This window comes from Antechinus flavipes, chromosome 4 (genome assembly GCF_016432865.1).
Source record: "Antechinus flavipes isolate AdamAnt ecotype Samford, QLD, Australia chromosome 4, AdamAnt_v2, whole genome shotgun sequence".
Taxonomy (NCBI): Eukaryota; Metazoa; Chordata; class Mammalia; order Dasyuromorphia; family Dasyuridae; genus Antechinus; species Antechinus flavipes.
In genome coordinates this window covers 41,336,604-41,360,812 of record NC_067401.1, presented here as the reverse complement: position 1 = coordinate 41,360,812, position 24,209 = coordinate 41,336,604, and the positions used below count along the sequence as shown (strand labels likewise).

The 24,209-nt window shown below is 36.9% G+C and overlaps 1 protein-coding gene across 1 annotated transcript in view; it reads right to left on the bottom strand.

Annotated features, from left to right (window-relative positions):
• Nucleotides 1-24,209, bottom strand: part of RNF115 (ring finger protein 115) — a 51,798-nt gene that overhangs the window by 11,690 nt on the left and 15,899 nt on the right. The window contains exons 2-4 of the mRNA XM_051992836.1: nt 14,564-14,622; nt 10,462-10,519; nt 839-1,050 (exon numbers count right to left, since the gene is read on the bottom strand). Of these exons, the coding sequence (XP_051848796.1) occupies nt 839-1,050; nt 10,462-10,519; nt 14,564-14,622 (329 nt within the window). The remainder of the gene's footprint in view (nt 1-838; nt 1,051-10,461; nt 10,520-14,563; nt 14,623-24,209) is intronic.

Genomic DNA, 24,209 nt, shown 5'->3' with positions numbered 1-24,209 from the left:
AGTGTTTGAGGGAGATTTGAACTCAGGAAGATGAGGTCCTTCCTAATTCCAGGCCCAGTGCTCTAGCCATTATACCACCCATCTGTCCATTAAAAAGTTAGTAGTACTAACTACATAACTAAATTATTTTCACTGAAGCATCAAAACAATACATGACAAGTATAAAGTACCAAAGAATCAAAATGAAAATTACTTTTAGTAATAAAAACTCAAGGGAAAAAATGGTTGGTCAGTGAAATACACTGGAAAAAGTTAAGAGCCAGAGTCAAAAGGCCTTGGGTTCACATACCAATTTAGTCACACCCCCTCAAGCAAGTTCTTTTCAAGCTTTCTGGGTCTCAATTTGCTTCCCTGTAAGGCACAGAGGGGAAGGAAACTGGAGAATGCATGAGCCTCTGTGAAGCTCTAAATTATGAACCAAAGAAAGAAGTTGGATCCCAGTGATCCTACTTTGTCTTTTTTGTTGTTTGTTTGTGCTTTGTTAACTAAGGATCAAATAAGAGAATAGTTGTAAAACATTTAGGACAGTGCCTTCACTATCAATGGATCCAAGTGATTCTTTCAAAGCTAATAATTCTGACATACACCTCGGCCCAAGATCAGCAAGCTCTATTTCTGTGTATGCTGATGGGAAGTCAAGGCATTCATTCTATAGACAGCCGACATTTTCTTCTTAAGGAACATGGATGTTGTGTTATTTTAGAAACTCTCTCTTATCAAGCAGAGAAGCTAAGATTGATGTGCTCTAGAAAAAAATGGCATACAGTATTGGCAAGGTTACCCAGAAAACAAAAATTACCACAACCGTTTTCAAAATGTCTTTAAGTTTGACACTTACCCCTCAATTGCTGGGGACCGGTCAGGTCGAGAACTCCCACGAGATCGGTATCTCCTGGTTGTTGGCAATCTGGGAGGTCTGCTGGGTCCCCAAAGATCTGCATGAGTTTGATGACCCCGTTCATTATCTCTAATGTCTTGATCCAGTGTACTGCTACTCAGAAATGGTCTAAAATCAGGGAAAAACATTGTGTGGTCCAAATGGTCCCAGAGCTGGTGAAAGTGAGAAACAGAGAACAAGAATGAGACAAAAAACAAACTCAAATTTGATAATTTTCCAAATCTGACAAATATGCAAGCTCTTCCCAATTTCATGAAAAAGTATATTCTCAAAAGTAAATTTCATATACAAGAAAACCACTAATTAAATAAATTAAATAGCTAAGATCATAGTTGCACAATTTTTTTTTCTAACACCTAGGTCACATTCACATGCCTCTTAACCAGTCTCATTCTTAGGATTTAATTTGAGTTAGAAGTGATAACAGACTTTGGCTACATGATCACCTAGTCACTGGGAATTAAACCTCATGGTTGGGTACATGAGAGAAGAAAATATCATCTGTGGATTCTACTCTATTTCCAAGACCCCCAAATCTTCGTCTTCCTCCTTCCCTAAATACTACAGGACTCTCCCATAGTAAAGTTTCTGTTTCTAAATAAGTTTTCATAAAAAGGGTTGGTTTTCTTTTTATTCTATCTTTAAAGAGGAAGAACATTACATAATGAATCATAATTGAAAGAAAAATCAATCTGAAAATTTCTTAAATTTTAGATGGTTTGTCAGGTAATTTTTAGATTCAACAGAAATTCCTTTTAGAATTATTTAACCTTGACACACACACACACACACGCTCACAAGTACAATATAGAACCAGCCATGGACTCTAATTTAAATTCTGCGCTAGCTAAGCAGGGCTGTTTTGACAGATTCTAACCAGTTAGACAAAATTCAAGAATGGGCCCCCCGGGCAGACTGATTTGCAGTTGTCTGAGGACCAGCATAGCTAAGTCTGCAGAAGCTGATCATCAGGCTGGCAACAATATGGGACCAGAGCAACTCTGGATGATTTGTGATGTAAGAAATATCCACACTGATGACATAAAAGAGTATTTGTAAGATACAGGGTGGGGCAAAAGGACCTGGTTCAAATCCTAGCTCAGCCATTTACTTCCTACATAATCTAGAGCAAGTTATTTTCTTTCTTTTTTTAAAAAAAAATGTTAAAATATGTTAAATCCAATATATGTATATATATTTATACAATTCTCTTGCTGCACAAGAAAAATCAGATCAAAAAAGAAAAAAATGAGAAAGAAAACAAAATGCAAGCCAATGAAAACAAAAAGAGTGAAATGTTATATTATGATCCATATTCAGTTCCCACAGTCCTTTCTCTGAGTGTAGATGGCTCTCTTCATCACAAGGTCATTAGAACTAGCTTCAATCATCTCACTATTAGAAAGTCACATCCATCAGAATTGATCATCGAATAATCTTTTGCTACGTATAATAAGCTCTAGGTTCTGATCATTTCACTCAGCATCAGAGTTCATGTAAGTCTCTCCAGACCTCTCTAAAATCATCCTGCCGATCGTTTCCTATAGCAATAATATTCCATAACATCCATATACAATAACTTATTCAGCCATTCTCCAACTAAAGGGCATCCACTCAGTTTCCAGTTTCTGAGCCAGTTATTTTCAATCTCTCTAGAGAACAGAACCTAGTGGTGTAGAGAGAGGAGGAAAAGGAAAAAGAGAAGGAAGAGGAGAAAGAAAGGGAAAGGTAGAGAGAGAGAGAGCAACAGGGATAAAGTGTGTGTGTAAGAGAGAGAAAGAAAGAGAGAGAGAGAGAGAGAGAGAGATACATACTATATAAAATGTCATCTCTTACCTCTCATGAACATTCCCCACTCACAACATATTCTTCGGGCCCTGATTCCTAAAACATGTCTACCTCAATCTCTAATTTCCTCCTTCTGGAAAGTATCTCCTAGCTCAGAGATCTGAGTTCAACAGGCACTGTGATATGATCTTGAGCAAGACTGTAAGCCTTCCTCACAGATAAAGTCTCAAAATAATGTCTTTAAATAATTGAAGGAAATCCTTAATTTCAGTTGAGATAATGAATATAAAAATGGCTCTTTTTTCCCATCCAAGTTAACAGGCCTCTTGAAATATACCCACAAACCCTTTGAGGCTGATAGACCCAGATCAAGAGAACCCATCCTCCTCTTCTAGGTTTTGTTGTTCAGTCATGTGCAATTCTTCATGGACATTAATGCACCAGGATTTTCTCAGCCACGATCGCAGAGTATTTTGCCATTATTTCTTTCTCTTAGGGAGGAATTTATGGCCAATGAACTAAAGAACATTATGAAATGCAAGATGGTTAACTCTGATTATATTTAAAAGGTTTTGCACAAATAAAACCAATATAGCCAAGATTAGAAGGAAAACATAATGGTGGGAAAAATTTTTTTACAGCCAGTCTTTTGTATAAACGTTTCACTTCTAAAATATAATAAAGAACTGAGTCAAATTTATAAAAATACAAGCCATTCCTCAATTGATAAATGGTAAAAGAATATGAAGAGACAATTTTCAGATGAAGAAATTAAAGTCATCTCTAATCATAGAAAAAAATGCTCTAAATCCCTCTTGGTTAGAGAAATATAAATTAAAACAACTCTGAAGTACCATCTCACACTGTTCAGACTGGCTAAGATGACAGGAAAAGATAATGATAGATGTTCGAGGGGATGTGGAAAAACTGGGACATTCATACATTATTGGTGGAATTATGAAGTGACCCAACTATTTTGGAGAGCAATTTGGAACTATACCCAAAGGGCTATCAATCTGTGAATACCCTTTGATCCAGCAGTATCTCTGACTGGGGCTTTATCCCAAAGAAATCATTAAAAAAAAGAAGATCCATATGTGCAAAAAATGTAGCAGCTCTTTTGTGGTGGCAAAGATTTAAAAAATGAAGGGGTGCATATCAATTGGGAAATGGCTGTATAAGTTATGGTATATGAAAGTAAAGGAATATTGTTCGAGAAAAAACTGTTGAATGGTCTGACTTAAGAAAGGTCTGCCAAGATTTATATGAACTAAAAATGAGTGAAACAAGCAGAACCAGGAATACATTGTACACAGCAACAGCAAAATTGTGTAGTGATCAATTATGACAGACTTGGTTCTCAGCAGTTTTGAGATCCAAGGCAATTTCAATAAACTTTGACTGGAAAATGCTATCTGGGTCCAGAGAGAAAATCATGGATACTGAATGTAAAATTAGCACATGCCATGTTCATTTTTTTTCCCCCTTCTGTTTTTTTTCTTCTGGTTTTTCCCTTTTGTTCTGATTTTTCTCTCCCAACATGATTCATTTGGAAATATGTAAAAAATGAATATACATGTATAACAACCACCAAAAAAAAAAATAAAATAACAGCGCCAGATTTTTTTTAAAAAATCATTTCCTCATATTATTGTTCTATAAGAAATGACCAGCAGGATGATTTCAGAAAGGCCTGGAGAGACTTACATGAAATGATGCTGAGTGAAACGAGCAGGACCAAGAAGTCATTATATATTTCAACAACAATACTATATGATGATCAATTCTAATGGATATGGATGGCTCTCTTCAACAATGAGATGAACCAAGTCAGTTCTATTTGTTCAATAATGAAGAAAATCAGCTACACCCAGTGAAAGAACTATGGGAAGTGAATATGAATCACAACATAGCATTTCCACTCCCTGTTTTTATCCACTTGTATTTTTGATTTCCCTCTCAGGTTAATTTTACCTTATTTCTAAGTCCGATTTTTCTTGTGCAGCAAATAACAAATACATATGGATATGTGTATATATATTGTATTTAACATATACTTTAACATATTTAACATGTATGAGTCTACCTGCCATCTAGAGGAGGGGATGGGGAGGAGGGAAAAGTTGGAACAGAAGGTTTTGCAAGGGTCAATGCTGAAAAATTATTATGCATATATCTCGTAAATAAAAAGCTATAATTTTTTTTAAAAAATCATTTCTTTTCCCAGTGGATTAAGGCAAAAAGAGGTGAAGTCACTTGTCCAGGGTTTCACAGCTAGTAAATGTCCGAGGCCAAATTTCAACTCAGGTTTTCCTGACTGCAGGCTTACCACTCTATCCACTGAGCCATCTGCTTCTAAGAACTTTAGGCAATAGTAGGAGACCATATCCAACTATTACCTATTCCCCAGACCGTCACTGTGATGTGACCTGGACTTCTCCAGAATCATTTGGGAGACAAGTGTTTCAAGTTCAGTTGAGTTAACATCAGGCAAGTTGGACCAATTTTCTTTTTTTTTTCCCTTAATGATAACTTCTGGTTATCTCAAAGATCTGCAAGATCTGCAAGAGGAGTCTAGAACTTTTAATTCTCACTGACTAGAACTGTCAGTGAATCCAACTCAAATACATCTGTCCTCAAGGGGAAGCAATATCCCCAGAGTAAATGCCTCCATGACTCTGGTCTCATTCCACACTAACTGTAAGAAGAAATGAATTCCCTCTGGCATGGAAGGAGGCAATTTCACAACTGTATATAGCAGCACAACACAATGTGAGATCTGATGGATTTACAGTTTTTAAAATACAGGGGGGAGGAGGGGAAATATGGTTTATTTCAAGAATTCCCTCAGTTTTAAAATGTCACAGGATTTTCCCTGAGAAATATCATGAACTGGATATAAAATTCTAACATCCTCCATTTCCTACTCAAGATATCAAAAATGTCATTTTAAAGCTTAACGGAGTACTTTTCTTAAGATCTTTAAATGGCATATAATTTCTTCCCTTGTCCCTTCAACTTCTCACCAAATGCCATGTTACCACTAGAACTTTGTATTTGACTCTATTTGGCTAATTTTTGTCAATGACTTGCATGAAAGCATGGATTACAAGCAAATCTAACAAATTTACAGATGACACAAAGTTTCAGATTACTTAATGAAACTATTTGGCTGCATGTTAGTAGGATGAAACTGAATTGGAATAAATGTCAAATCCTACAATGTACCTTCAAAAAGCAAGTATAAGGTCGGGGACATACGAATGGAGAGCAGTTGACAGCTTCAGAGGTCAATGAGTCAACAGTGTGATGTGACAAGCCAAAGAGCTAACCTCCCCCACTTATAGCTCAGGCTGTCTTTATGGCAGCATAGTGCCCAGGACAAAGGAAAGAGAGCACAATGCCCTCTGACCTCACCAAGTCACATCTGGGGGAACATGATGAGATGCCACACAGCTGGAGAGGTGATAAGCTAAGTTCCTCCTGTTGGGGAGGACCAGGATGGTGATGGATTTCAACCAGGACCTGGAGAAGGCTAAGGAAAAGGAAGGCATTCTTAAATACCTGAAAATCACTGTATGGGAGAAGGGATTAGCTTTGTTCTGTAAGGAAAAACTTTCTAACAGATATGTTAGAGCACCTGGATTCAAATGGCCCTGTAGTATCACCCTGGGCAAGACACTCATCTCTTTAAGCCTCAATTCCTTCATCACTGGAAAATGTCAAGCAAGGGATTCACAACTAGGTATTGTTTTAGATGGCAATTAGGCTACCCAGCCTCTTACATCTCTTCCAATTCTAGCTTCTATGACCTTTATCATTTCCCTGAAGGATCCAGTGTATGTACTCTGCTAAATTCAGAGATCAAATTCAGAGGCAGTTGTGTCTCTGACATATCCTTCAACTCTTACTCTCTCCTGACCTTTTTTTTATCTCCTAGATAATTAGAAAAATATCCAAGAACCAACCACACCAAGATCTGCGCAAAGCTCCCTAAAACCCAGTGTGCTCTTCTCTCATCCCTGAAGTCATCTATCCTATCAGCCACTTTGGCTCTGAAACAATACACTGATATAATCTGAGAGTCTTGGTTTCCATTTATCACTGGCACACATAAACAGTCAGCCACTTTTAAGGGACTGACAAAGCCTACATGTAGCTATGGGATTCACTCCCTGCGATTCTCTTTCATCAGTTATTCAGAATGGAACATAACACAAAAATCTCAGGATAGCCTCTCTAGTCTTTCCAAATCCCTATAAAGTGACAGTATTTCTGGGTCAGCCTCCATTATTCCTGATATACTTCTCAAATATTGCCTTTCAAATAAAAATGATTTTTCCCTTCTTTTAAAAATCCCAAGCTGATTTTAACAGTACTATGTTCAGTGTGTGAAGGAGTGAATTACTAGCCTAGATTCTGCGACTTTACATAGACAATACTCATTTCATGACAACCACCTCTTGTTGGGGGGAGACAGTGCAAGGTTAGGCCAAAGGTGAGCCGCAGGCTTATCCTACACCACTCTTTCCCTTAATCTGGGATCCATAAGCTCTGTTGCTTTTCAAAATAAATATATTTTGGCAAAAATATTTCATTATAACTGGTTTCCATTATAATACTATGTATTTTGATTTATGTATTTACTAACATTCTGAGAAGTTTATAGGTTTCACCAGATTGCTGAAAATATCCATGACACAAAGGTTAAAAATCAATTGTCATCTGGGGTCTTTATACAATCTTTTTTTCCAAATAAGTATGAATATAAGCAACAGAATACAAATTTCTTCTGAAATACTTAATTTCCTTTAAAGACTCTTCCAAGAAATCTTCCCTAAAGTACAAAGTCCCACTGCCATTTGCCCCCCACCCCAATTTTGTGTCTATTATAGAATCAATACTTAAATTCTCTAAATGTATTGTTCCCACTCCTGATCCCCAAACCACTACCACTAAAGTACACTTATAAACTTCTCAGCAGCAGGGACTCTCCTTTATATCCTCTGGTGGGGATGATGATGCAAAGTACAGAGTAGGCACCTGATAAAAACTTAATTGTTAGGAGTAGGAGGAAGGAGAAATTCCTTTTATATTCTTACTAGATAATTTAAATTTTTTAGCAATGGTAATCACAAAGAAATCACAGGATCCCAATGAAGGGCAAAATTAAGGGGAAAAGAGTACAACTGAACAGGGGTAATCAGATGTCCTGATACAATGTAATCAGTGCCTTAAGATCATAAGACTCTACAGAGTATGAGGAATGGCATAATTATGTCCCCACTAGAGAAGGAGCTCATGCCCCAGTCTTGAATCTAGCATCACTATAGTTAGGAAATTGACTCACAGATATCATCTCCTTATTCAGTGTGTATCTCCTGGTCTGTCTGAATCATTCCTGCTCACCTGACACACCAATCTTCTTTTATTTATCCCAAGAGAAGAGTCAGATCTTAAGGGAGGAAAAAGATGAAATTTCTTCTGCCTTGTGTGTAACCAGCAGCTAACTATATAACTTGTATGATCAAGTGATTAATGAAGACAAGAATTTAAAGAGGCTTCCAGGGCTGAAACTAACTATGGGATAGATATCATGGAGGTGAAAGATAAAGAATCATCAAATCCATTAATTCAGCTTTTTCTCTCCCTAGACAACAAAAGAGAATAAAAGAATACTTAACAAAGGACAGGATCTTTCTAGATATTTGAACCATGGGAATTCAGTCAGAAAGTCAATAAGCATTTGTTAAGCTCCTACTTGGTGCCAAGCTGTGATATTCAATGACATTCAAACTGGGCATTTGGAAGGGAATTGGAAATCACAGAACACCATGATGCAATGCTGGTGTGAGGCTCCAGCGTCAAGAAGAGTTCAAATACTACCTCAGATATCAGTTTGTATGTGATCCTGAGCAGGTCAGCTAACTTACTGCAGCCTCACTTTTAAACAGGGATAATTGTAGTATGTGCTTCACAGGATTGTTGTAAGGATCAAATTAGATTAGACAAATGTCAACAAGGCCTTCTTACAATCAGACAGGGAGCATTCAAACAAGTTCTTTTTGGACTTTGTTCTTCATTTACTCATTTTCATGAATTTAAAGACATGTTTAAATAAGTAAAGGCCTTAGGATCTGACTAAGAGTTTGTTAATGTTACTCCTCTACTTGCTCACGACTTGGAGGCTCAGATAGCCACTGAGCTGGTACTTATAGAATCATTTAACCTTAAGAGTTGGAAGAGCCTCCAAAGGTCCCAGATTCTACCCACCCACTAGAAGCATGAGGTTCTTCTACATCATCACCTACAACAGTGGTCATTCATTTAGCCTCTTCTTGGGCACCTCCAATGACAGAAAACACACTTTCATGTGTCAATGCCTTCCATTTCTTGACAATTTTTTCGGAAATTCCTCTTTATGTTGAACCAAAATCAGATTCCATATAATTACCATCCAACTGTCCTATGTTTTGGGGGGCTAAGCAAAACAACCCTAAACCCTTTTTCACATGATAACCTTTCAAAATATTTGAAAACTATACCTATGTTTCTGTCAGCCCTCTACCCCAAAGAATTTTTTCTTCTTTAGGATATCATACTCCGTTCGTTCAGTAGATCCTCTTAAAGGTTTCAAGTCCCCTCAATTCTCCTGTAATCCCCTCCTAACACATGGAACCCAGCCACAAGGAGTTATCATGTGAAATACTATTACAGAGGAATTTTATATTTTAAATTAAGCTTTCATCTTTCCTACTTCTAGTCTGTAAGCTCATTATTGTAATCACAACTTTATTATCTGATCAGAGATAGATACAGGAAATAGTAAACAGTGAAACAGAAATCAGTACCTATTTCCAAGCTAGGTTAACCTATGAAGTGGTAACTAAAAGATTAAAAAAGAAAAAAAAACAAAAACAAAAAACTGGAAGAGGGATGCAAAGAAATCTCTTTTAGGACAATGGGTTAAGTTTCAAGGAGAATTACTGCACATTTAAATATTTAAATGATATATATATATATATGTATATATATATATATATAAATAACATTTTATCATCATAAACATATAAAGTGATCATTTATTTTCAAATTACAATCAAGTTCCTTTTTGGTAATAGGCATGTATAATGAAGCATATGAAAAATCTTTTGGAGACCTGAACAATGTCAAAATACTCCATCCTTATCTCCCATCCAAATTTCAACTCTCCCAATTAATGTATGATCTGGGGGCTAAAACCCAGCACCCCTCCACAGAACAGGCAACTTATTTTCTGATGACAAGGGCCAAAATGTAGTCCTGGAAATACCAGCTCATCTTGAATTATACTGTCATGGCAAGGCTTTGACACTGCCAATTCAAAAGCCCAGTTCAACCTCATTATTCTCATACTACATCATGCATCCCCAAAGTTTTAGCAGGGCTTTAAGCTAGTGAAGTTAAAACTACACTAAACTTCTGACACACCCTATATGACACAGAAAAAAAAGCAGAAGACAGTAAGAAAATCAACACTTGAACTCTGATTGGACTCTGACAGTATGTGTCAGAGCTAAGATATTTTCTCTGAAATGGCGTTCTTACTAAACTCACACAACTAAAGATCCAGCCACCAAAAGCCAAACTTGGCTCTCAAACAGGCCACATCCTGCCTCTATTTTTCATGCACACACCACTGTGTGCTCCATTCTGAACTGAATTTTGGCTCAACTTTTGATCCCAACAAGCTGCTCAAAGAACCCCTCCCCCTCCATGGTCAAAGTAAAACTTACCTCTGCAAACTGTGTTGAAGTGCTGTCATCTATCCCGCTGCCACCACTATCTAAAAAACTAAGGGGAAACAAGAGTGAGTAGTGATCCCATCCCCAGAAATAAGTTCCTCTCCAAGAAGCTAAATATAGATGGAGACACATGACAGCAAAAGCCTGATAAAGAAAAAAAAAAAAATTCACCACATGGCAACTGCAAAATTACAAGGAGCTGGAATGTGGGTTATTCTGTCAAAGAAAACAAATCAAACAAATTAATGTCAGTAAAACAAACAGAGAGATCAAAGTGAAGCCAAAGGATGAATGGGGGAGGGGAAAAGAAGGAGGCAGCGAGAGATCCATTGGCAAGCAAAACAATTTCTTCTACACAAAAGGAAAAAAAAAGTATTTGTCATATTTTCAACAATGTATCACTTTAAAAAAAAGTTCAAAAAAAAAAAAAAAAACACAAGCTCTAGGACAGAAAGAACCAAGATTTTGACTCAGAATAGTTTACCCTATTCTGAGACACAACCTGCTAAAGCAAAAGGACATGGATGCACGAAGGAAAACTTCAGCACAAGATCAGAAGGGGCACACTGTGTGCTACAAAGGAAACTGCCCAATATCTTTATTTCCCTTGCTGGCAGGAAATCAGTGGCTGGAAAAAGGAGGTCCTTGAGATGACTTTTACTTCATGCTACATGTCCCTCTGGCAGTCACAAAATAACCTGATAAGCTGTACTTTCTCTCCTGCCAAATACCCAACCTGCAGTTTTCACTCTGAGCATTTCTGCACCAAATTTCATCATCTCCTCAGCTCAGTGAAGGAAGGTTAGGCTACACACAAAACTGATGGGCAATTGCTGGGACTTCCTTTGATACAATAACAAAAATATCTTATTCACTGAATTAGAAGTCAGAGCCAATGCCAAGTCAGCTTCATCAATATGGAATTTACTTCTCCTTAAAAAATATATATATACTTTTTTCTACAACGGTCACCCACTCCTTGCTATTAACATTCCCCCACAAACCACCTCCTATAGGGATTTCTTTTAAGTTATAGTCCCACAAAGGAGAAAGAGAAAAATTAGAGGCCCTACTTCTGCTTGCATAATTCTTATCACAGTCTCAGTCCCCCCTTCAAGAAGTGATTACCTAGCTTTTCCTTCCCTCAGGAAGCAAATTAAACCACTGCAAAAAGGTGGGTCTTGTATCATGTACTTTAAATAGCCCTTCCTTTGAGGAGAAATAACATAAGGAACACAAACGACTTTCACCAGATCTAAGAAAAGAACATGGTTTACTTGTTAAGGAATTACTTAGAACATAGAAATCTATCCTTCTACATTTCCACCTAAAACTACACCAGACCTCTCATTGGGAGAACAAAGTCCAACACTGGATTCACAAGGCAAATTTGAATCAATGAAGCATCACGTTTTAATACTAAATAAAAAGATACATATAGAAGAACTACATGGCCACAGGAAAATGTCTTTTTCAAATTTAAACTCCAGTGCTGCATAGGCCCAATATACCTGTACTTCTCTGGTAAAAATGTTTGGTGAATTTTCATGTCTCTCTGGAAAAAAAGCTTTATCCAGAATATCCCAAAAAGTTTTAGTGCAACTTCATCCTCAAAACTCAAGTATCTTAAAACATGAGACCCATTTTTAACAACTGTAGAGAATATATTTATTTACAGGAACTCATGAAATACAACCATCTATAGCAAGAAATCAGCAAATTATGCCAAAGAGCTAAGAAGGTTAGGGAGCTAAGAAGGGTTTTTACATTTTAAATCTAAAAACTTTTCTAAGCTCAAGACCACATCAAAAAAGAGAGCCAGATGTGGTCCTCTGGCAGCTTGCTGACCTCTGATCTACAGCAAGTACATAAGGTCCTTCAAATTAATATGTACAAAGCTAGGCTAGAGAAAGAAAACCTCATTGCTGTTACCTAGTCAAATATTTACAAACTAGCAAGGCTTGTGACCTTTACTCCATTATTCCTTCTCCAATAGCTCTCCAACCTAGGGGAAGGACTTCATTCAACAGACTGATGTCTTTCTGGAGTTACCAGACCTCATATGTCAGCAGCGTTTGGCCACAGCAGTGCCTGTCCAGCTTTACATTCTATGTGCAAAGTGGTAAATGGAAAGCACTGTAAAGTTAAGAGAAGAGAGAGCTATGAAATCTAGACATCCAACGCTGTTTTTCATTTGTACTGTCAAGCTAAACTTTGCCCTTCTTAAGGTAGACACTTGCCAATGTAAGTATAAAAAATTAACTTAAATGTAAAAAAAAAAAAAAAAAAAACTTGAAAAAATTAAGCCCAGACACTACCAATCTCATTAGTTGATATGGTCTTAATGCATGCAAGACCCAAGTATCTGCAATAAGCACTGGATACATATGGAATACAAACAGAAAGTCAGCCCAAGTTAACATGCCGCCCACACGCTTTTCTGATGTCATGCCAGAATGCAGGTTTAGCTTTGCTAAAACGGCTTCCTCAGAATTCGAGTTATGGGAGCTGTGAAACTGTAGGTCTGTCCTAAATTGAACCCATGCATCAAGTGGACAAAGGATGAGGTCAGCAACTCCAGTTTATTTATGCACACACTCTCCACTCATTAGTAAAAACAAACCAACACTGTACATACTGTAAGGTGGTAGTTTTCCCCTGGGTTTGGAGGAGCTTTCAACTTTAGATTCTGCCAACAGCAACAGTAAGGGAATTAACAACTCTCATTAACTGTGAGAGACACTGTGTTACAGTTAGCTGGCTCTAGCCCAGGAAACTCTGGGTTCTAATCTTCCCCCAAACATCCTGGCAGCATTACACTGAGCAAGTCTCAACCTCTTTCAGTATTCAAGGTAAGTCTCTCCAAACTATAAGCTACAGAGAAGGTGACAACCTGCACTGTGGAATGAATTATTCCTAATAGGAGCTACATACAGGAGGAAACCAGGGGTTCAGTTCCTATCTTCTACCCCTTAACCATTATGAGCAAATTTTGGTTCTGCAGGACTCAAAGGAGATAGGCCTGAATACATCATCTTGTTTACTTAGCTACTTAGCTAGAAAGAATCATTAATTCAACTATCTTATCAATCAACTAACTAACTACTAAATGCTAAAAAAAGCCAATACCTAATTATCCTGAGTTTAAAGGGAACATGAAAATGAAACTATTTCACCTGGGATAAAACTGTTCTATTAAAATAATACAAGAAAATGCACGTTCCTAAGCTATTAAGCCCTATAAGATTGCCATTGTTCTTCCCCTTCTAAGCAATTTCTACTTAGTCCACCACATAAGGACAGAAATGGATAGAAATGTCTTCTTAGATTTAATGACAGTCCATCTTTCTTCCAGGGACTAGAAATGGAAATCTGTTTCCCTAAACAAATTGGCATTAATTTGATCCCATTATAGATAAACTGAGTTCCTCTAAAGTATCAGTCAAAGGGAGGAAAACATGGCTTCTCCACAGTCAAGTGAATTCTGTTCTTTATAAATAAAGCTGCTATGAATATGTGAAGCTTGCTACCTTCTCCAGAAACTACTCTCCCATGATGTAGCATAGCGACTTGGCTTTCATACAACAGAATAGATCATCATAAATCTAAAAGCATCCTAGAATCCTAAGAACAAAATGATAATCAACTCAATTCTAACTGGTATGGAAATAAGGATTTCCCAGAAAATGCCATATTCCCAGGATCACTGGACTAGGGAAAATAATGGAATATTTATATAGTGCTGATTATATGCCAGGCACTGTGATAAGCACTTTATAAATCTTAGCTTACTAGATTCTCATAACAAACCTACCCCAGCTGCTATCATTCCCATTTCACAAGTGAAGAAACTGAGGCAAACAAAGATCTGGTGACTTGCCCAAAGTGGTGGGAGGCTAGATGTGAAGTCAGGCCTCCCTGCCTGCAGGCCCAGCATTCTAAGCAGTGAGCCATCCTAACTCATTTTTCATTTTCCCCTTTTCTCTCCCCCACTGCAGTCTCTTTAGAATAAGAGAACCAAATTGACTTCAATTCATTCAATTCAAATGATTAATCACACAGCATCTGATTTATTCATGAGCTTGTACAATACCTGGAATCATCAGTCACTTCTTCAATAAAGCCGGATTCACATCTGGGGCAAATATACTCCTATAAAGGAAAGGAAATAAAAGTCGTCAGAGAGCTGACTGTGCAGTTTCAGGCCAGGAAACAAACAAAAACTGATGCCGTAAGAGGGCACGTCCAGTTGGGCAATGGCTTTCTGTTATACATAAGCAAATACTGATATGTTTGGAGGATATGTGAACTGATTTCCAAAGGAGAAGAAATAGATGTGAACAATGTCAAAAGTATTAGCCTCTCTTTTTTCCAACTGCTTCACTCATTTAAAAATATCTATACGGCATCTGGGTAAATCTTAATTATCTATCTTCCTTCTCAATTCTAACTCAATGAAAAATTTCTACTAGATAAATGGGCATAGAAACAACACATTATAATGTTGGATGGGACAGAAACAGATGTACCACATATCATCTTGTCAGCAGAGGACATTAACAGCAGTGTTGCTAAATTGGTCGAAGGCAGAGCTTTCCCATATTTCTGGTCTGTTTGGTTTTCTGACTCTAAGTGTCTCAAAATAACACGTAGCAGTCTCATGTGGTGCAAAAAAAAAAAAAAAAAAAAAAAAAAAAAAAAAATCCTAACTGGAAAGCACAGAATAGCATAAATTTAGGGCTAGAATGGATCTTGGATGTAATCTAGCACTGCCTCAATTACTGAGGCTCAGAGAGGGAAAATGACTTGAATCAAGTTACAAAAGGAAGAAAAACACTAAGACTCAAAGCTGAAGCTCCCAATATAGGGATCTTCTCACGTTGTCATTTGAAGATTTCTAAGTCAATACCTTAAGGCTTATGATTAGGTAACTGCCTATATTCAAAATTCCAGACTTATAAAGACAATCAATTCTGGGAGATTGTATTCAGTCTGATGGGAAGGATGGGGAGTGAAACATTCAACCCCTTCCCCTCCCCCCAAGCCTTCCTTTCTAAAGAACACAAGCTTGGCTGAGTAAGGCAGAACCACTCTGCTTGGTTTCAACTCCCCCCAAAAAGATACTCCAGGCTCCTACCCCTAGGAGCCTTCTCCTATCAGCTCTTTCCCTTTGGCTTGTGGTCTTCTCCCATTAGAATGTAAGCTCTCTGAGCGCAGGGACTTTTTTATTTACATTGCTCAGTTCAGGGCCAGGCACAGTTTAAGCATCAAGCTTAAAATCCAGATCACATGAGCTCTCACAGGTAGGCCAACAAAAAGTCCACCCTGTTTTTGTTTTGGTCCCATAGCCAAAGTGTGAACATAAATAGCAATTGTGGTTTGACCAGAAACCCTGGGGTTCTTTTCCTCCCAAATAGTTCAAAATCTATGTAAGAAAAGACATTTTTTGCCTCAATTCTTACCCAGCCTAAATTGCTAAATGAATGAGTGGTTGCTTCAGTCAAATTGAGACTTGTTAAAGACTTTAACTTAAAAAGGCCAGGATATGCCACAGTCCTCCTGATCTATATCTGACCACTGGACCCAGATGGTTCCAAATGAAAAAGCGAGGCAGATGACTTTGCACAGCCTTCCTCACTTCAAAACAATTCATTTACATGTCACAGCATCACCGCCCAATGTCATGGTCCTTTTCAGAACAAGGACCAAATAACAAAAGCTTGGCCCATGGTAGGTGATGAGGTCGTGGGTCATAAGGTGGTTTTGGCAGAGAAAGCCCAAAATACTAATAAGATTACTCCCTGAGGCAAGGAAGATCAGGATTGGGGATTAGCTCAACCTTACAGGACTACTCCTCATTACTATATCCAATCAGAAAGCTAAGTTATGATGTCAAACCTCCATGGTTAACTTTCTCCTAGATGGTCTACAACATCTCTTTTGGGTTAGTTCGACAAGGTGTTCTGCCTCCTGGTGTCTTTCTTATCTCCTCCCACATGCCTTATCGTGTCTTTTTCTTTACTACTATTAGGGTGCTAATTCCCTTTTAGGTTTTAGCCTGCCAGTCAGTGGTGTACTTGCACCTCATGGAATAATTCCCTTCTCCTGGTTAACTGTGAGTTTCACTGAGAAACTTGTCTTTTCCACTGTTAATTGTTAAAACCCCTTTCTTTGCTAATTATATGCTCTCTAAAATCTATTTCATATTTACAACTCCTAGTCCCTATTTTACCTCTTCACTTTGATTGCAACCTCTTCTCATGAACAATATTATTTTTGGGTAAGGAGAAAGACCCTGTGAGTTCTTCACATGTAAATTGCTACCGAACCCTATCATTTGGTGTCGAACTCCATCATTTGGTATCTACATCTATCTCATCGTTTGGTGCCAATTGCTCTATTCAATCTCACCAGTAGGTGCTTAATAAATGTTGACTGAATTGAATTAAATAATTGAAGTAATTAGGAGTTTTACAAAGGATCCAAATCCTGATTGGCATTAATTACATTGGTAAGTTTAAATCTTTGCTTCTCCCACTCTTCTGGAACATCCTCTACAAAGCAAGAGGTCTAGACTATGTCAAATCTTTTTAAACTGTGGGTCAAAATCCCATATGGTCTTGAGTACCTAAATATGGGGGGGGGGGTCCCAAAAAATTTGGCAACAGTAAAAGGTTTCTGAACCAAAAGTTAATTCAAAATCAAATGTGCAATGAATCTGAGGTGATTCTGGCAAGACTTGGCCATGCTGTATAGCTCAACTTCACTGCAGTCTTGGTTCTGAACAAACATGTGCACTTTGCACTGCATGCATGTAAGCTACTAGAAACACCTCGGCTCAGATGCAAGACAGATGTAAAACTTTCTTGGGCAAAAAAGGGATCATGAGTGGAAAAAGTTTAAGAGCCCGGTACTATGTCCCTGCCAGCTCTAATTCTAGGATAGATAATCATAAACTTTAAAAGATTAGTCATCATTATATAGTATACCTCCTATCTTACAGCTTTGTTTGTTATTCTCAAAAAGAACCAAAATATCAGGAGGTAATGCCAAGACATGCAAGTGAATTGGATTTAAGTGAGGGAGGGCTATGCAAAGTCACCAGCCTCACTTTCTCCTCCAAAACCATGGGAGTCCAATGATAAGATACAGATAAGGACTACAGATGGCCCAGGATGCAGTGGGAGAATTTGACCTAAGGCCCTTTGTCTGTTAGATTAAGGCAAAATAGCCATTCACAGATTAAGATTACAAAAAAATGAGGCAGAAAATGAGGCCAAAAAAAAAAAAAAAAAAGTGTAAACCATCTGGGAGGGAAAGACCTTCAGTGTTTTAGGTCAAAACAGAAACAACTGCTATTTCCATTCACTCTGAACCAATAAGGGACCAAACAATAACCAAGTGGGCCTTGACCAGGAACCTAGTTTGGTCAAGTCAATAAGTCAGAACAATTTGGGTTTAAGGCATGGTCCTCACCTCAACTCCTTCCTGGCTGACAGCTAGGTGCCACAGTGGATAGAGTGCTGGATTTAGAGTCAGGAAAAAAAATCTTCAAGAGTTCAAATTTGATCTCAGTACACCTTAGCTATGTGATCGCATAACCTTATTTTCCTTAGTTTCCTCATCTGTAGAATAAGCTTGAGAAGGAAATGGCAAACCACTCCAGTATGTTTGCCAAGCAAACTCTAATGAGATCATGAAGAGTCACGTACAGATGAAGAATCACCACCACAAAGTGGGTACAAGTGGAGGAGGAGGCTTAAAAGAGAAAAGTGAGCCTGACATTAAGAGCATAAGGCTTCTATTAGGTAGAAAGAATTGGAGTTCAGGTGTGGTGACAAGATGCTTCTCTGACAATCAACCTGACTCTGGATTCTCTCATAAGCAGCCTTGATCGATTCAGAAAAGCCTGAATTAGAAAACTGATCAACTACTATACACCTGTCAGACTGGCTAAGATGACAGGAAAAGACAAGGACGAATGTTGAAGGGGATGTGGGAAAATAGACACTAATATATTGTTGGTGGAGTTGTGAACGAATCCAAACATTGTGGAAAACAATTTGGAATTATGCTCAAAAAATTATCAAACTATGCATACCCTTTGATCCAGCAGTGTTGCTACTGGGCTTATATCCCAAAGAGATATTAAAGAAGGGAAAGGGACCCACATGTGCAAAAATGTTTGTGGCAGCCCTTTTTGTAGTGGCCAGAAACTGGAAACTGAGTGGATGCCCATCAGCTGGAGAATGGTTGAATAAATTGTGGTATATGAATATTATAGAATATTATTGCTCTGTAAGAAATGACCAGCAGGATGATTTCAGAGAGGCCTGGAAAGACTTACATAAATTGATGCATCTGTTATGTGATAGGTACTATAGTAAAGCTAAAGGTAAAAGACAAGGGGAAAGGGAACAAGCATTATTATATGCCTATTTTATGCCAGGTACTGTGTTAAGGGCTTTACAAATATTTCATCTGATTTGATGTTATAATCTCCACCATAAGAGAAAATAAACTGAGGCAGAGTAATTAAGTGACTCACACTTATACTGCCTGAATCCACATTTGAACATAAAGCCTTCCTCACTGTAAATCCAGCCCTCTATCCCCAGTACCCCCATATCACCTTGCTGCTCAATCCTCTATATAAACAAATTAATTCATCTAGGAAAAAGGAAGCAAATGAAAAGGAGAAAAATACTTTTTATCAAATTTCTCAGATAAACATTTGATATCTAAGATACATAAACTAACAGATACATCATCAAAATTCTTTGGGGCAGCTAAGTGGCGCAATGGATAGAGCACCAGCCCTGAAGTCAGGAGGACCTGAATTCAAATCTGATCTCAGACACTTAACATTTTCTGGATGTGTGATCCTGGGCAAGTCACTTAATCCCAATTGGGTCAGAAAAAAAAAAAGTAATTCCTCAACAGATAAATCATGAAAAGACATGAACAGTTCTCACAAGAACTGTAACCATAAAAACATAACCATATGAGTGCAAGTTGAGGTAATAAGAAATGTGCAAACCAAAAACAACCCTCAAGTTTTACTTCACATTCAGCAAATTAACAACAAGAGAAGAAAAGATGTTGGACTGGGATAGGTGGGAAGAGAATCATGCTAGTATACTGTTGGACTTGTGGATTAGTACAAGTATTCTGGAAAGTCATTTGGAATTATATAAAGAAAATGACTAATGTATCCATACCCTTTGACCTAGAGATTGCACTACTAGACATATAGCCCAAAGAGTCATTGATAAGAAAGCCCCTTCTTAAATAAAACTATTTATAGCAGCCCTTCTTTATTTTTTAGTAACAAAGAATTAGAAACAAAGTTATTGCCCATCGATGAGGGGAATAAATGGCTAACCAAACTGCAGTACAGGAATGCAACAGAATAGCACTGTTTATTATAAGATAGAATATTACTGTGTATATTATAAAAAAGACAAAGAAAAACTGTAGTACAAAAACGCAATAGAGTATTACTGTGCTTATTATAAAAGAAGACATAAACATATGACCAAATACAGAGTGAAATAAACAGAAGAAAACAACATCCATAATGATAACAATACAAATGGAAAGAACAAAGTCACAAAATGATTTTTTTGAAAAGTGAAAGCAGCAAAATTACAAAGCCTGGCCCCCTGTCTAAAGAGGTATGAAATTCACAAGTATGAAAAATGCATATTCAAGGTTTAAAAAAATTAATTAAATTATTTGGCTGAGTTTTCTTCTTTCTTCCAAAAAAAAATATTCTTTCTCATGAGATATGACTCTCTGGGAAGGACAGGAGGACAAATACAAGGGGAAATTTTAGGCAATGTTAAATTAATTTTAAAAAAAGAACATGAACCTCAATAATTTTTTTTTTAATGCAAGCCATATATAATACTGTTGGTTCCTTTTTGTTTTATACCACATACAGAAAACATTCTTTTTTTTAGTGTTCATCAAATTCAAAATTAAACTTTAAAATACACATGTATATATTGTATATATAGTAATATTTAAAAATTTTAATTCTAATGTATATTACATATGGATACTTTTTTACGGTTTGATTTTAGGAATACTTACTAGTATATTTTAACCTGGCTGTATAAACCAACTTAAAAGCAAGAAGTATTCAACATTCACTAACATTAAAAAAGGAAATATACTTCCTGGCTTTAATTATTTCATTTCCCTTTCCCTCTTGTTTCTAAGAGATAGAATTATTAAAGTCTGAACTGTTGGCAAAGCAGGAAAGCTGTGCTATGAGTCATGATCCAGTTGAAGTAATGCCCCACAGAGAAATACCCTTGAACCTTATGCAAATTTATATTCATTACTATTTTTTAATCTGAACTCCCCAATGATTTCCTTACCTGACCTCAGAATTTTGTTTTTTCAGTATTAGGGATGCTATCAGTGACTGATTTAAGTGCTGGTACTTTATGGTCAGAAGCTATAAAGGTCAGTAAGTCAATGGTCAAATACCTATTTTCTGTCCAGTACAGTCAGTGATTTAAAATTAATCACTGTATTAAATAACATTACATACTATTCATTACAGTGCATACTGACTTCAAGTTATCATTTGGTAAAATTGTACTGACACAATTACTCACAAATTACTTATAGCATCACTTTCCTGATGTCATGGTCATCTTTGAGAATGAAGGACAAACAACAACAAATAGATGGATCAGAGGCAAAATATTTTAGATATCATCATAATTCAGAATTAGAAATGACATAATTAGTGTTTAATATCTCTTTTCCTCCAATACTCTCAAAGTCTCTGAGTGTCCAAAGTTAATTATTAATTCTCTTTTTAAAAATTGTGTATTTGACAAACTTTAAACATCTGTAATTGATACCTCCATCATTTTGATATATAAAGAATGGAAGATTTTAAATAATGAGTTTCTGTTGCAAATAATTTTTTTAACTTGGGGTTTTTAATACATTTTTATTTATCTTATTAATAATTCCAATTAGATATGAATTTTAGCATTTTTTAAATTTTGAGTTCCAAATCCTCACTTTCTCTTCCCAAGCCTATCCCATCCCTTGAAAAGTCAGGCAAAGTGCCATGTTTAATTTAATGATAATTTTTAAAAACTGCCATGATCTTCTATAACTTGTTCTAAATATCCATCTGCTCTTTTCTGATAATATTCATATGTTTCGTGGATGATTTTTGCATTCTCCATTTTGACCACACATTCTTATCAATGAAACCTTTTGAAAACATCATCAATATATGTTTAAATTATATCATTTAAAATGATACCAACATTCTATACATTGTGAAATTTACATAAAAATAGACATTTAAATTTGAGAAAGACAAAGTATTTTGAAGGGTTTTTTTTTTTTTTGCTTTCAAAAAAAAGAGTGAAAGTTTTAACGAAAGCAATGGTTACACCAAAATATTTTCGTCTCATCAAAAAGATTAAAAATGCTATTTTCAGTCTTGGCTTAAACCTTTACAGATTCTGATTTGAGTACTTTGCCCCCTTGCCCTTTTGCTCTTGCTTTGCCAACTCTCAGCCTTAGGTTACTCCCACTATCAATCACCTTTGATCTTATTCATGTATTGCTGACTAAAGCTAAAGAAAAATTTTAAAAACCCTTGCTGAATGAGTCTACAACTAATTTAAATTTAATGTCAAATAGGCCCTCACTGCTGCAAGACAATACTTTTATACTACCCTAATTAAACAGCCTATTACAGAGGCTTTTCAAAACCTTTCCACCTTTCTTTAAATCTCATTACTTTTCCTTTGTCCACTTTCTCAGATTATTTTTATCACATTCTCACAGCATATCACTCAGATGATGCCTTATCCTATTGATATTCTGAATATTGTTTTGGACCAAGAGAAACTAAATAATTGATCCCTGAGGCAAGCGATTCAGATAGAGATCTAGTTTAGCTCATGCTCCCACCCTTTGAGGAGGTGGTCTGATCTGAAATTCCAAGTTTTGTCATACTCCTGAGACTCACCCTCAGTAGGAGTCTCATGCAGTCTCACCTTGTGATGCCCTGTCAGGAATACCAATCATGTCCCTGAAGTTAAATTCTCCCTATTGTAGGATGGTTTCCTTCCTTTGGGTCAGTCCACCACAGCACTCTGTCTCATGGTGTCTTTTCTCTTCCCTTTCCCCCATGCCACATAGTATCTCCCCTAACTCCACTATACTTTCCAACTTTACTTCTCCTCCTTAAAAGCTACTTAAATTTTAAGATGATAAGTTCCTTTTAGGATTTAGTCTGCTAGCAAAGGGTATATCCCAACCTCATGGGGTAATTGTGAGTTCCACTGAGGAACTTGTCTTACATATGTTCTCCCACTCTATTCCATATTTACCATTCCTATGTATCCCTTCTTTTTGTCTATTATGTCTTCCCCAAATAAATCTACCTTTTGCCAAAGAGAATGGCCAATGTGAATTCTTCACAAGACTGAACCCCAACTTTTGGTGCCTGCCATTATTTGGTGACAAACTCCACATCATAGATCACGTCACTATCTTCTCCTTTACCCCTATCTCATATAAATAGCTATGTTCTCCTTGCCAGGGCAAACTAGTTTATATGCAATAGTGATCACATTTCATCTCATTCTTTAGCAGACTGTCCACTCAATCACACCCATTTCTCCACTAATCCTGAATCTTTCCCTATCTGCTATATGCTTCTATATGCTAAATTAAGGACTCTCATATCTCTCCTGTTCTAAAACCCTCTTGCTTGATCCATCTATTCCTGCCACCTATATCTTTCCTTCCTTTCATAGCTAAACTCCTTGAGATGGCCATCCAAAATTGATGCCTCCATCATATCCTTTCTTTCTTCTTTTTTTTTTTTTTAACTCCCTGCAGTCTAGCTTCCCATTCAAATGAAATTGCTTTATGTAAAGTTATTATTGTTCTCATCTTTCTCCGTTCTTTTTTGTTGTTGTTGTTGAGGTTTTGTTTTTTTCTTTTTTCATAGTCAAAAAAAAATTTCTGCACTGGCTATAACCAAAAGAGGGTGTGTATGTATGTGTGTGTGTGTGTGTGTGTGTGTGTGTGTGTGTCAGAGAAAATGAATGATTCTAAACTAAATCTTTCACCTCTATCAGAAGGTGGGAGTAACATGTTTCATTAGTTTTCCAGCATCATAGTTAGTCATTCTTAGGATTAGCGATCCTAATTCTTTCAAAATTGTTTGACTTTACAATTGTCACTATATCAACTGTTCTAGTTCTGATCAATTCACTCTGCATCATACAAGCTTTTCCATGTTTCTCTGAAACAAAAGTCATCATTTCTTACAAACACAGTGGTATTCTACTACATTTATACTCTATAATCTCTTCAGTCATTTCCCAACTGATAGGCATCCTCTCAGATTCCCATTCATTGCAGCTTCAAAAAAAGATCCAAATATTCGTGTAACTCATAAAGCAATTCTCCCTTAATGTACCTTTCCTCTAATTCCTCCTTCTCCCCCTCTTCAGTGAAAAGATTTCTATAACCAAATCTGCTTATGTATGTGTATTCTTCTCTCCTTAGACCAGTTCAAAGGAGAATGAGATTTGAAAAATCTCTTCCCCAACCCCCACACTTTCCTCCCACTTTCTCAACAAGTCTACCAGAACACCTAGATTCTGTGAGATAAATTTTTCTGTTCTTCCTCACCTTCCTCATCCTCCCCACCCACCAGCAAATTTCTCTTCTTTTTC